The following is a 14,655-nucleotide window of genomic DNA, read 5'->3' on the forward strand; positions in this document are numbered from 1 at the left end:
CATCGCAAATACATTGTGAAATTATCGCTCCAGCGGCGTGCATTGCGAAGTGTGACCGCAGTCTACGACGCTGGAGCGATATTGGAGCGATTCTGGAGCGTCACGGATCGTGCCGTCGTAGCGACCAAAGTGCCACTGTGAGACGGTACCTTTAATACACATTCTAGATAAATATATTGACTTATCTAATTTAAAGGTAAATGCAACTAAGTTCGAGATATTGGGTCCGTACCTCCCTGGGAGGTTAAAGAGCAAACTAATACTAAAATATTCCTTCGTCTGGTCGCCTAGTTATATAGTGTATCTAGGTATCAAAAAAAGGAAGGACAGACAGCGATCTCTTCACCTTAAACATAAAGCCCCTAATAGAAATCACGAATGATTGTATTCGCTCCTGGAGAGACCCATTCCTTTCCTGGATGGGGAGAAAAAATATCTTAAAAAGCCAAATTTTACCTAAATTTATGTATTTTAACATGCTTCCCATCCCAAATTCCTCAAACTTTCTAGCACAAATCCGCTCGATCTTTTTCAAATACATATGACACAGATGCAAACCCTGTATCAACTCAAACGGTTAAGGTACCGTTACACTAAACGACTTACCAACGATCACAACCAGCGATACGACCTGGCCATGATCGTTGGTAACTCGTTGTGTGGTCGCTGGGGAGCTGTCACACAGACAGCTCTCTCCAGCGACCAACGATCAGGGAACGACTTTGGCATCGTTGAAACTGTCTTCAACGATGCCGAAGTCCCTGGGTAACCAGGGTAAACATCGGGTTACTAAGTGCAGGACTGCTGTGCTCTGATTTACGGCCGGCGCTGACAGTCAGTGCAGGGAAGCTGACGACGGGGGACGTGACATACATCGGAATGTGAGTATGTACTTTTTTTTTTTTTTTTTTACTTTTACAATGGTAACCAGGGTAAATATCGGGTTACTAAGCACAGTCCTGCGCTTAGTAACCTGATATTTACCCTGGTTACAAGTGAACACATCGCTGGATCGGCATCACACATGCCGATCCAGCGATGACAGCGGGTGATCAGAGACCAAAAAAAGGTCCTGATCATTCCCCAGCGACCAACGATCTCCCAGCAGGGGCCTGATCGTTGGTCGCTGTCACACATAATGAGATCGTTAGCGGGATCGTTGCTACGTCACAAAAAGTGTGACATTGCAACGATATCGTTAATGAAATCGTTATGTGTGAAGGTACCTTTACTTAGTCTAAAACATTGGGTAGAATGAGGGCCCCGAACATTGCAAAATATTACCAAGCAGCCCAGCTAACCAGGACAATAGATTGGATCAGAGAAGGTAAATTTAAACAATAGGATAAATAGAAGAGCACATGTCCCCATACCCTTTACGTTCGTTGCTGCTGAACCCCTTCAATATCCAAGATCCACCCCGCTGTACTAATGCCGACACTCAAACCACAATCAAAATCTGGAAAAGGGCAGGCCATATTTTGATACCCTCCCTCTCCCCGCTAACAAAAATCACTGATCTATTAGAAATCCCCTCCTGAAAGGCGGACCAAATCATGCTCAATCAGCTCTTCTCGGATGGCACTCTCTTTCCGCTACAAGTAATGCGCAAGTTACCAAAAATTTATGTGCTGACATTTCTTCAACATGGGACACTGTCCTCTTTCTTTCATCAACATAAACAACAATTAGATCTGGACAGACCTCTCACACCTTTCGAAGACCTCTGCACCAAAACCAAACCCCCCACCAGAGCTCTCTCTGTAATATACCAACAACTGCTAAAAACTGATACAACATTAAAGCGGGTGTATCTAGCACATTGGGAAAAAGACCTCGGCCACACATTTGCAGACGGGCAGATAAAACATGTATACCAAAATTCACATGACCCTTCGCACGGTGAATGAATCCAAGAAAATTCCTTTAAGATAATAACCAGGTGGTATACCACCCCTATGCAGATACATTGATGGCATAGTTCGACGCCTGATAATTGCTGGAGGTGCAGTGAAGATGAAGGGGGATTTCTTTCACATATGGTGGTCTTGTCCAATTCTGCAGACATTTTGGGATAAAGAATCCATGACACTAACACCTGAAACTGCACTTTTACATTTTCCAGTATGGCCTAATAATAAACTAAACACTAGATTGGCGTAATCTATAATTGCAGCTGGGAAATTCTTGATTTCCAGCTACTGGCAGTCTCCTGTTGTACCCACAACTCAGCAACTTTACCACAAAAATAGACCACATTTACCAAATTGCAGAATTAGAAGCCAGAGTGAACCACTGTGTTAATAAATTTCATGAAACTGGGCAACCTTGGATCCATTATCGAGCCCAAACTTTGTATCACACAACAATCTGATCCCAACCAAGCATTGCTCATAACACCCGAGGAGCTCTCCCCCCTCCTGCGGAAGCAAGGGTCTACAACCTGTCAGCAAGTCTGAGAAAGTTTACACCTGGAAACCGGGTGTTGATCCCTACGGTTGAAAGTAAGTTCCTGGCCTTAGCAGGTGTATCGCATTAACCTGTTGAAACCGTGGCGAGACAGAGATCCGGTAGAATCAACATGCCTAGGGGACCAATACCCCGCTTCGATGAGCATATTGACAGGCTAGGATCAGCCAAATATATCACCACCCTGGACCTAACAAAAGAGTACTAACAAATTCTGCTGTCTACAAGTGCCAATGAGAAAACGGCCTTCTCTACACCTGACTTTCAGTATACCCAAATGTCGTTTGGACTACAAGGGGCCCCAGCTAACTTCCAAAGGGCTCAGGACCAGATCCTAGCCTCACACCACCGCTTATTTGGATGACATCGTGATCATAAGCTCGGGGAAGTACCTGTAGAAGGACCAGGTGGTAGTGGATGCACTAAGGAAGGCAGAGAATACCATAAACCCAAGGAAGTTCACCCTGGGGAAAGAAGTGGCAAAATACTTGGGCTACATCATTGGAAGGAGCAAAATAAAGCCACAAAGGTGGAGGAAATCCAAAAGTGGCCACAGCCTGTCTCCAAAAACCAGGTTAGGGCATTTCTGGGAATTGTGGGACACTATCGGCAATTTATTCCAAATTTTGCCAAGATACCCACCCTCCTATGCAAAAAGCAAAGCAAGTCTTGGTCGCACCTGACTTCACTAAGGGGTTTTTGCTCCAGACGGACGCATCCGAGGTCGGTTTGGGAGCTGTGTTGTCCCAGGAAATAGATGGGGACAAACATCCAGTCTTATATCTGAGTAGGAAATTCTACTCCTGTGAAAAGAGCTATGCCATAGTAGAGAAAGTGTGCTTAATCATCAAGTGAGCAATCAACACCCTGAGATATTATCTCATAGGTAGGAAGTTCAGGCGACTGTCAGATCATGCGCCCCTGAGATGGATAAGGGAAAAGAAGAGGAAGAATGCCTGGGTGATTAGGTGGTTTTCAATGCTTCAGGATTTTAATTTTCATGTTGAGCACAGGCCAGAGAAGCTGCTTGGTAAATCAGATGCCCTGTCCAGACTTCCCTGCTTAACGAGTGAAGGTGCCAAAAAATACGGCTTTGGGCAGAAGAAGGGGGGGGGGGGGGGGAAGTTGTGTGACAAAGTCACTAGTAAAATGCTGGAGGGGAGATATGTTTCAATGCGGGTAATGACGTCAGTGGTGTCAAACCCAGAGTTTTTCCTACAGCATATTAAGTGTTGTGAGGGGTTAACAGCTATTTTGTATAATGGGCTGGGACATTTTTTTGTGCAGTATAAAAAAGGAACAGCATCCCATTCAGGTGATGAAGAATTAAAAGAGTTTTAATTTTTTTTGTGGACAATCATAGGAGATTGGAAGTTGGCCACCTTATCTCCACATCAGTGTGTGGTCTGGGGCTTAAGTAGCTGGCCTCCAGAGGCAGTAGTTGTTCAGTATCTGGTGAGGAACACTCCAGAGAAGTGTTTTGCGTTTTATGCTAAAACCTGAACTGTGGATCTTGCTGACCCATAGCCGACTGATCCCCGCTAGCAGACGGACTGTGTTTTGTGTTGCTGTCTTGTCCAGAGGGCTGTGTTCACTTTTTCCAGCTTGGTTTATGCTGCACCCAATAAACCAATGATGTTCTTAAAGACACAGTGTTCCAGTCTCTACCTCCGTGTACAGCTGAGTGAACCGATCTACCACATCGCTTTGACACTAAATCAATTCAGTAAAAAATGCTGTAGTAGATGACTATTACTACAGTATATTTTACTGTCCCTAAATAAATATATTTTAATTCTCTTTTCACAAAAAAACAAAACGGGAGGGTTGATCACTGATGTGCGTCAGTGATCAGCGCTAGATGGCTGTAGGACGCACGGATGATTCTTTTTTTCCAGTGATGTCACTAACTCAACTCAGTAAAAAATACTGTAGTAGACGACGATTAATACAGTATATTTTACTGTCCCTAATCTAAGTTACTTTTTTCCATCCAAAGTTAGCGCTTTTCATCAGCTGTTAATGGCTGTAGGATGTACACACGGATGTGGTGCAAAAAGGAATGAAAACAAATAGACAGGAAAAAAAAAGTCCTTGCCAAAAACGAGAGCTGTGCTAACCAGTGAACATCTGATAAGTGGCTCAGCAGCTGTAGGATGCAAACACTGAGCGGTGAAGAGGCAGGGGGAGAAAAAATATTTAATGAAAAAAAAAAAGTTGTGCAAAACAGTGAGCACGAGTGTGGATCAGTGATTTGCTTCATTGATCAACGCTCAGTGGCTGCAGGACCCATGCACGGAGGTGGTGCAAAGAGTGGGGGATAACAATGGACAGGGACATAAAAAAAATCCTGAAAAACAGCGAACATGGATGTTGATCAGTGATTTGTGTCAGTAACCAAGGCCTGGCGGCTGCAGGATGCCTGGACAAAAAAAAAATGCCAAAAATCGATCGATAAAGTACTGATCAGCGTTCAATAGCAGAAGGAAGGGGTGGGGAGGAGGAAAGAGGGGGCAGATGGATTAGAAAAGATCTGGCAAGGATCAGGGAGGGATCAGTGTTGTGAATTCTGTGGCAGAGCTCCCTCCTGTGGTCACAAGTGGTACTTCGGCTGATTCTCTCTGTGAGCTTCTGTTGGTGGAGGGAAGTGGTACTGCGCCTTCTGAGTTTCCTCCCTCAGGTGATCTGGTGAGGTCGTTAGGTGCTTCTCTACTTAACTCCACCTAATGCTTTGATCCTGGCTTCCTGTCAATGTTCCAGTGTTGGACTTGCTTTTCCCTGGATCATTCCTGTGGCCTGCTGCTCTGCATAGCTAAGTTCTTCTTTGCTAATGTTTGCTATTTTTTCTGTCCAGCTTGTCTAATTTGTTGCTGGAAGCTCTGGGACGCAAAGGGTGTACCTCCGTGCCGTTAGTTCGGTACGGAGGGTCTTTTTGCCCCCTTTGCGTGGTTTTCTTTAGGGTTTTGTGTAGACCGCAAAGTTACCTTTTCTATTCTCGATCTGTTAAGAAAGTCGGGCCTCACTTTGCTGAATCTATTTCATCTCTACGTTTGTCTTTTCATCTTAACTCACAGTCATTATATGTGGGGGGCTGCCTTTTCCTTTGGGGTATTTCTCTGAGGCAAGGTAGGCTTATTTTCTATCTTCAGGCTAGTTAGTTTCTCAGGCTGTGCCGAGTTGCATAGGCAGAGTTAGGCGCAATCCACGGCTGCCTCTAGTGTTGTTTGGAGAGGATTAGGGATTGCGGTCTGCAGAGTTCCCACGTCTCAGAGCTCGTTCTATGATTTTGGGTTATTGTCAGATCACTGTATGTGCTCTGACCGCTATGTCCATTGTAGTACTGAATTGCCTTTCATAACAGTACAGGAAGCCAAAAGTACTAATGATTCTCAATAGAGGGAAAAAAGAAGTTCTGAGACCATTTTTTTTTCTTTGCACTGTGTTTTGCCTTTTTTTTCCCCTAGACATTTGGGTGGTTCAGTACACAAGTGTAGCGATGGACATTAGAAGTCTGTCTTCATTTGTGGATTCAGGCGCTGCCCTGAATTTGATGGACTTGGAGTATGCTAAGCGTTGTGGGTTTCTCTTAGAGCCCTTGCAGTGTCCTATTCCATTGAGAGGAATTGATGCCACGCCTTTGGCCAAGAATAAGCCTCAATACTGGACCCACCTGACCATGTGCATGGCTCCTGCACATCAGGAGGTTATTCGCTTTCTGGTGTTGCATAATCTGCATGATGTGGTCGTGTTGAGGTTGCCATGGCTACAAGCCCATAATCCAGTATTAGATTGGAAATCCATGTCGGTGTCCAGCTGGGGTTGTCAGGGGGTACATGGTGATGTTCCATTTCTGTCAATTTCGTCATCCACCCCTTCTGAGGTTCCAGAGTTCTTGTCTGATTACCGGGATGTATTTGATGAGCCCAAGTCCGATGCCCTACCTCCGCATAGGGATTGTGATTGTGCTATCAATTTGATTCCTGGTAGTAAATTCCCAAAAGGTCGACTGTTTAATTTATCCGTGCCTGAGCACGCCGCTATGCGCAGTTATGTGAAGGAATCCCTGGAGAAGGGGCATATTTGCCCGTCATCGTCACCATTAGGAGCAGGGTTCTTTTTTGTAGCCAAGAAGGATGGTTCGCTGAGACCTTGTATAGATTACCGCCTTCTAAATAAGATCACGGTAAAATTTCAGCACCCCTTGCCATTGTTATCTGATTTGTTTGCTCGGATTAAGGGGGCTAGTTGGTTCACCAAAATAGATCTTCGTGGTGCGTATAATCTGGTGCGAATCAGGCGAGGAGATGAATAGAAAACTGCATTTAATACGCCCAAGGGTCATTTTGAGTATCTAGTGATGCCATTCGGACTTGCCAATGCTCCATCAGTGTTTCAGTCCTTTATGCATGACATCTTCCGAGAGTACCTGGATAAATTCCTGATTGTGTACTTGGATGACATTTTGATCTTCTCGGATGATTGGGAGTCTCATGTGAAGCAGGTCAGAACAGTTTTTCAGGTCCTGCGTGCTAATTCTTTGTTTGTGAAGGGATCAAAGTGTCTCTTTGGTGTGCAGAAGGTTTCATTTTTGGGGTTCATCTTTTCCCCTTCTACTATCGAGATGGATCCTGTTAAGGTCCAAGCCATCCATGATTGGACTCAGCCGACATCTCTGAAAAGTCTGCAAAAGTTCCTGGGCTTTGCTAATTTTTATCGTCGCTTCATCTGCAATTTTTCTAGTATTGCCAAACCATTGACCGATTTGACCAAGAAGGGTGCTGATTTGGTCAATTGGTCTTCTGCTGCTGTGGAAGCTTTTCAAGATTTGAAGCGTCGTTTTTCTTCTGCCCCTGTGTTGTGTCAACCAGATGTTTCTCTTCCGTTCCAGGTCGAGGTTGATGCTTCTGAGATTGGAGCAGGGGCTGTTTTGTCGCAGAGAGGTTCTGATTGCTCTGTGATGAAACCATGCGCTTTTTTTTCCAGGAAGTTTTCGCCTGCTAAGCGAAATTATGATGTGGGCAACCAAGAGTTGCTGGCCATGAAGTGGGCATTCGAGGAGTGGCGTCATTGGCTTGAAGGAGCTAAGCATCGCGTGGTGGTATTGACTGATCATAAGAACTTGACTTATCTTGAGTCTGCTAAGCGGTTGAATCCTAGACAGGCTCGTTGGTCGCTGTTTTTTGCCCGTTTTGACTTTGTGATTTCGTACCTTCCGGGCTCTAAAAATGTGAAGGCGGATGCTCTGTCTAGGAGTTTTGTGCCCGACTCTCCGGGTTTGTCTGAGCCGGCGGGTATCCTCAAGGAAGGAGTAATTGTGTCTGCCATCTCCCCTGATTTGCGGCGGGTGCTGCAAAAATTTCAGGCTAATAAACCTGATCGTTGTCCAGCGGAGAGACTGTTTGTCCCTGATAGGTGGACCAATAAAGTTATCTCTGAGGTTCATTGTTCGGTGTTGGCTGGTCATCCTGGAATCTTTGGTACCAGAGAGTTGGTGGCTAGATCCTTTTGGTGGCCGTCTCTGTCGCGGGATGTGCGTGTTTTTGTGCAGTCCTGTGGGATTTGTGTTCGGGCTAAGCCCTGCTGTTCTCGTGCCAGTGGGTTGCTTTTGCCCTTGCCGGTCCCGAAGAGGCCTTGGACACATATCTCTATGGATTTTATTTCTGATCTTCCCGTTTCTCAAAAGATGTCAGTCATTTGGGTGGTCTGTGATCGCTTTTCTAAGATGGTCCATCTGGTACCCTTGTCTAAATTGCCTTCCTCCTCTGATTTGGTGCCATTGTTCTTCCAGCATGTGGTTCGTTTACATGGCATTCCAGAGAATATCGTTTCTGACAGAGGTTCCCAGTTTGTTTCAAGGTTTTGGCGAGCTTTTTGTGGTAGGATGGGCATTGACTTGTCTTTTTCCTCGGCTTTCCATCCTCAGACTAATGGCCAGACCGAACGAACCAATCAGACCTTGGAAACATATCTGAGATGCTTTGTTTCTGCCGATCAGGATGACTGGGTGTCCTTTTTGCCTTTGGCTGAGTTCGCCCTTAATAATCGGGCCAGCTCGGCTACCTTGGTTTCGCCATTTTTCTGCAATTCTGGGTTCCATCCTCGTTTCTCTTCAGGACAGGTTGAGTCTTCGGACTGTCCTGGTGTGGATACTGTGGTGGACAGGTTGCAGCAGATTTGGACTCATGTAGTGGACAATTTGACCTTGTCCCAGGAGAAGGCTCAACGTTTCGCTAATCGCAGACGCCGTGTGGGTCCCCGACTTCGTGTTGGGGATCTGGTTTGGTTATCTTCTCGTCATATTCCTATGAAGGTTTCCTCTCCTAAGTTTAAACCTCGTTTCATTGGTCCGTATAGGATTTCTGAGGTTCTTAATCCTGTGTCTTTTCGTCTGACCCTTCCAGATTCTTTTTCCATAAATAACGTATTCCATAGGTCATTGTTGCGGAGATACGTGGCACCTATGGTTCCATCTGTTGATCCTCCTGCCCCGGTTTTGGTGGAGGGGGAATTGGAGTATATTGTGGAGAAGATTTTGGATTCTCGTGTTTCTAGACGGAAACTCCAGTATCTGGTTAAATGGAAGGGTTATGCTCAGGAAGATAATTCCTGGGTTTTTGCCTCTGATGTCCATGCTCCCGATCTTGTTCGTGCCTTTCATGTGGCTCATCCTGGTCGGCCTGGGGGCTCTGGTGAGGGTTCGGTGACCCCTCCTCAAGGGGGGGGGTACTGTTGTGAATTCTGTGGCAGAGCTCCCTCCTGTGGTCACAAGTGGTACTTCGGCTGATTCTCTCTGTGAGCTTCTGTTGGTGGAGGGAAGTGGTACTGCGGCTTCTGAGTTTCCTCCCTCAGGTGATCTGGTGAGGTCGTTAGGTGCTTCTCTACTTAACTCCACCTAATGCTTTGATCCTGGCTTCCTGTCAATGTTCCAGTGTTGGACTTGCTTTTCCCTGGATCATTCCTGTGGCCTGCTGCTCTGCATAGCTAAGTTCTTCTTTGCTAATGTTTGCTATTTTTTCTGTCCAGCTTGTCTAATTTGTTGCTGGAAGCTCTGGGACGCAAAGGGTGTACCTCCGTGCCGTTAGTTCGGTACGGAGGGTCTTTTTGCCCCCTTTGCGTGGTTTTCTTTAGGGTTTTGTGTAGACCGCAAAGTTACCTTTTCTATTCTCGATCTGTTAAGAAAGTCTGGCCTCACTTTGCTGAATCTATTTCATCTCTACGTTTGTCTTTTCATCTTAACTCACAGTCATTATATGTGGGGGGCTGCCTTTTCCTTTGGGGTATTTCTCTGAGGCAAGGTAGGCTTATTTTCTATCTTCAGGCTAGTTAGTTTCTCAGGCTGTGCCGAGTTGCATAGGCAGAGTTAGGCGCAATCCACGGCTGCCTCTAGTGTTGTTTGGAGAGGATTAGGGATTGCGGTCTGCAGAGTTCCCACGTCTCAGTGCTCGTTCTATGATTTTGGGTTATTGTCAGATCACTGTATGTGCTCTGACCGCTATGTCCATTGTAGCACTGAATTGCCTTTCATAACAGATCAGGAACTTTTCTTTCTTCAGCAGGAGCAACTGCACAGGTAGCAGCAACAATTGTAGTGCAACAGGCTTCTGAGGCACCATAAGGCCCAGCACGATACACAGTGAGACAGAGTGACTGCCGTGTATAAATCTGCAGCTAGAATGAGGGAGTACAAAATGGCCACTGCCAGGTCACAGTGCGCATGTTATCTCTGATTGGTGCAATCGATGTCATCGTGGATCATACCAATCAAAGCTGGCCCTGGTGAAATTGGCATTGCTAGACTCCAGCATATGCTTGGTGTTTTTATAGCATTGATCATAGGCTGGACATCAGTGTTTCAGGCAATCTGATTGCCTGAAATACTGAGAAACTCTATGATTGGCTGTTCAGAATTGAACAGCCAATCACAGCAATCATAGTTGCATGGGATAAGGGGGGCTGAGGTAAAATAGTGGAGGAACTTTAATGGTGTCACTGCGACTACGGTAGCTGTGCTGCAATAAAGATATGATGTGTCGATATGTCCAAGATGGTTAAGCACCAGGCAACCTGGACGTATGGAAACGTCCAAGGTCGGGGAAAGAGGTTAAAATTGCTTTTGGGAGAAGGTACCCTTCAAACACGTGGAGCAGTTTGCAAAAGAAGAGTGGTTCAAAATTACCGATGAGAGTTGTAAGAAGATTGTTGATGATTATAGGAAGCAATTGAATTTGTAGTTATTTATTCCAAACGGTGTACAACCAAATATTAAATTGAGGCTTCCAACAATTTTATTAGGCCCATTTTAGGGGTTTGTGTGAAATTATGTTCAATTTGCGTTTTTTTTCCCCTAAAGGAAATATGTGTATAAAGAAACATGTAATTGCAATAATTTTATGACATAATTATTTCATTTTTTGGATTGGTTTCAAGGATGACAACACTTTTGGTCATGACTGTATATACACCTCTGGCAAAAATTAAGAGACCACCACATCAGAACCCTGTCATGGGCAGCCCAATCTCCAGACCTGAACCCCATCGACAACCTCTGGAATGTAATCAAGAGGATGATGGATAGTCACAAGCCATCAAAAAAAGAAGAACTGCTTAAATTTTTGCAGCAGAAGCAGTGTGAAAGACTGGTGAAAGCATGCCAAGACGCATGAAAGCTGTGAATAAAAATCATGGTTATTCCACAAAGAATTGATTTCTGAACTCTTCCTGAGTTAAAACATTAGTATTGTTGTTTCTAAATGATTATGAACTTGTTTTCTTTGCATTATTTGAGGTCTGAAAGCACTGGATTTAAAAAAAAAATTGACCATTTTTCTTTGTCAAAAAAAAAAAAAATACAAAAATGTATTGCTTGGAAATTTGGAGAAATTGTCAGAAGTTTATAGAATGAAGGAACAATTTACATTTTACTCAAAAATATACATATAAAGAGAAAAATCAGACACACTGAGCATTTTGCAGTGGTCTCTTTAGTTTTATACACTCCCTTATTGGTGATATAAGTTAAAAAAATAGTTGCAATAATCTAGAAAAGAACAAAAAGTACTAAGACAATGTTTTGCCAATAAAAACATATTTTTAAGCAATTTTGGGGTGCCAACACATTCACATTCTTTATAAGCATAATGTGCAATAGGACTGAACAAACAAACCTGTTTTGCACTTCTTTCAAATACCACATATTGTTGACAATGGTCAAGTCGCCTTTTCCTCAGCGTCCAATAATGTAGGACTCTATTTTCTCTTTGAAACAATTCATTTAAGATATCTAAAAGGTTAAAAAAAAATTATAAAATTAAGACATTGACAATAATATATTGCCAACTGCAGAAAGCAGAAATTTAGAAAACAGTAGCTGTTCTCTAGCTATATTGATGAATGTGAAATTGTGAATATTGACATTCCAGCATGGAAAGGCACAACTTTTATTTCACAAAATGTATATACATTGTATATACATTGGTATTGAACTGTACTCTTGAGCTTTCATTTTTGTATCTTAAAGCAAATGGAAATACGTATTAATTCTGCTGAAAATGCAAACATTTGTTATACAGAATTCACATGCTTCCTAAATAGTGATGAGCGAGTATACTTGTTGCTCGGGTTTTCCCCGAGCACGCTTGGGTGATCTCCGACGAGTATTTGTGGCTGCTCGGAGATTTAGTTTTCCTTGCCGCAGCTGCATGATTTGCGAATCTTAGACAGCTTGATTACATGTGGGGATTCCCTAGCAACCAAGCAACCCCAAACATGTACTTAGGCTGGCTATCAGCTGTAAATTACGCAACTGCGTCAACAAAAACGAAATCTCCGAGCAGTCACAAATACTCGAAGATCACCCGAGCATGCTCGGTGAAAACCCGAGCAAGGAGTATACTCGCTCATCACTATTCCTAAATCAAAAGCAAGAGGTTTTCATTTTGATGGAAGGCTTGCTTGTTTATAGAAGCCTACTGAGTTGGACTTTGATTTTCACATGCTCACTCCTCAATCCTGTCATTCCCAATAAGAACCTCTTAGAGGCGATGAACTTCTAAACTGTATCACCACTGTATAAAAAGGCCAAAAAGCACTGTAGCTCATCCTATTGCATAGTCTGCAGAACTGGATGGATCACAGATCGAGAACCAGATTTATTTAGATGTTAACTAGTGATGAGCGAGTATACTCGTTGCTCGGGTGATCTCCAAGTATTTGTGACTGCTCGGAGATTTAATTTTTGTTGACTCAGCTGCATGATTTAGGGCTGCTAGCTAGCATGAGTACATGTGGGGGTTGCCTGGCTGCTAGGGAATCCCCACATGTAATCAAGCTGTCTAACAGTCACAAATCATACAGCTGTGGCAAGCAAGACTAAATATCCGTGCAGCCATAAATACTCGGAGATAACCCAATCGTGCTCGGGAAAACCCGAGCAATGAGTATACTCGCTCATCTAATGTTAACAAAAATCACATTTTTATCAACCATAATATGGTGATTTCTATTAGGCCGGTGTCACACTCAGCGTATAAAAATACGGTCCGTAATTTACGGCCGTAATATGCAGAAAAGTCCCCAAAATAGTGGTCCGTATCTCCTCCGCAGGCAGGGTGTGTCAGCGTATTTTGCGCATGGCATCCTCCGTATGTAATCTGTATGGCATCCGTACTGCGAGATTTTCTCGCATGCTTGCAAAACCGACATACGGACATACAATGGATCCATGTTGTAAAAAAATCGTAACATATATACTGTCTCTATATATATACACATATATATATATATATGTATATATATATATATATATATATATATATATATTAATATTTCATCCAGCGCGAGATAGCTTTAAAGCCGGTAATTCAATTGCCGGCTTTTGCTATCTCCTTCCTAAACCCGACATGATATGAGACATGGTTTACATGCAGTAAACCATCTCATATTCCCATTTTTTTTGCATATTCCACACTACTAATGTTAGTAGTGTGTATGTGCAAAATTTGGGCGCTCTAGCTATTAAATTAAAGGATTAAATGGCGGAAAAAATTGGCGTGGGCTCCCGTGCAATTTTCTCCGCCAGAGTAGTAAAGCCAGTGACTGAGGGCAGATATTAATAGCCTGGAGAGGGTTTATTGTTATTGCCCCCCCACCCCACCCCGGCTAAAACATCGGCCCCCAGCCACCCCAGAGAAAGCACATCTGGAAGATGCGCCTATTCTGGCACTTGGCCACTCTCTTCCCCTTCCCGTGTAGCGGTGGGATATGGAGTAATGAAGGGTTAATGTCACCTTGCTATTGAAAGGTGACATTAAGCCAGATTAATAATGGAGAGGCGTCACATATGACACCTATCCATTATTAATCCAATAGTCTGAAATGGTTAAAATAAACACAAACACATTATTACGAAGTCTTTTAATGAAATAAAAACACAGGTTGTTGGAATATTTTATTATCCTGGTAATCCACCTGAAGACCCTCGCTCCGTAACAAAGGAAAAATAAAAAAACAACAATATCTCATACCTTCCGATGATCTGTCACGTCCCACGATGTAAATCCATCTGAAGGGGTTAAAAAATTTTACAGGCAGGAGCTCTGCTATAATGCAGTTGTGCTCCTGCCTGTAAAACCCCAGGGAATGAATGTAAAGTAGGTCAATGACCTGTATTTACCTTCATTCGCGGTGATGCGCCCTCTGCTGGATGTCCTTCGAGCGTGGGAAAAAAAAAATCAGAAAAGTTCTCAGGCTCGAGTTCATACGAGGACAACCAGAATGTTAGACAGATACCTGTTGTTTGTTTTGTTGTTCAGAATAAAATGTCTGGTGAAGAATGAAACTAGATCTGGACATTTGATCACTTGCATGCAACATTTTTCTTTTATTTATTCTTCCGCAGTCTCAGTCTCTGAATTTCAGATGACACTAAGCTAGTTGACAGAGACTAAAGGTACCTTCACACTGAACGATATCGCTAGCGATCCGTGACGTTGCAGCGTCCTGGCTAGCGATATCGTTCAGTTTGACACACAGCAGCGATCAGGATCCTGCTGTGACATCGTTGGTCGGAGCTAGAAGGCCAGCACTTTATTTCGTCGCTGGACCTCCTGCAGACATCACTGAATCGGCGTGTGTGACGCCGATTCAGCGATGTCTTCACTGGTAACCAGGGTAAACATCGGGTTACTA

At 43.8% G+C, this 14,655-nt stretch overlaps 1 protein-coding gene across 1 annotated transcript in view; it reads right to left on the bottom strand.

Annotated features, from left to right (window-relative positions):
• Positions 1-14,655, bottom strand: part of TRIO (trio Rho guanine nucleotide exchange factor) — a 2,940,676-nt gene that overhangs the window by 1,607,428 nt on the left and 1,318,593 nt on the right. Inside the window, 1 exon segment of the mRNA XM_069730426.1 lies at positions 11,634-11,749. Coding sequence (XP_069586527.1) covers positions 11,634-11,749 — 116 coding nt within the window.

The sequence above is a fragment of the Ranitomeya imitator genome, chromosome 6, assembly GCF_032444005.1.
Source record: "Ranitomeya imitator isolate aRanImi1 chromosome 6, aRanImi1.pri, whole genome shotgun sequence".
NCBI classification, from domain to species: domain Eukaryota; kingdom Metazoa; phylum Chordata; class Amphibia; order Anura; family Dendrobatidae; genus Ranitomeya; species Ranitomeya imitator.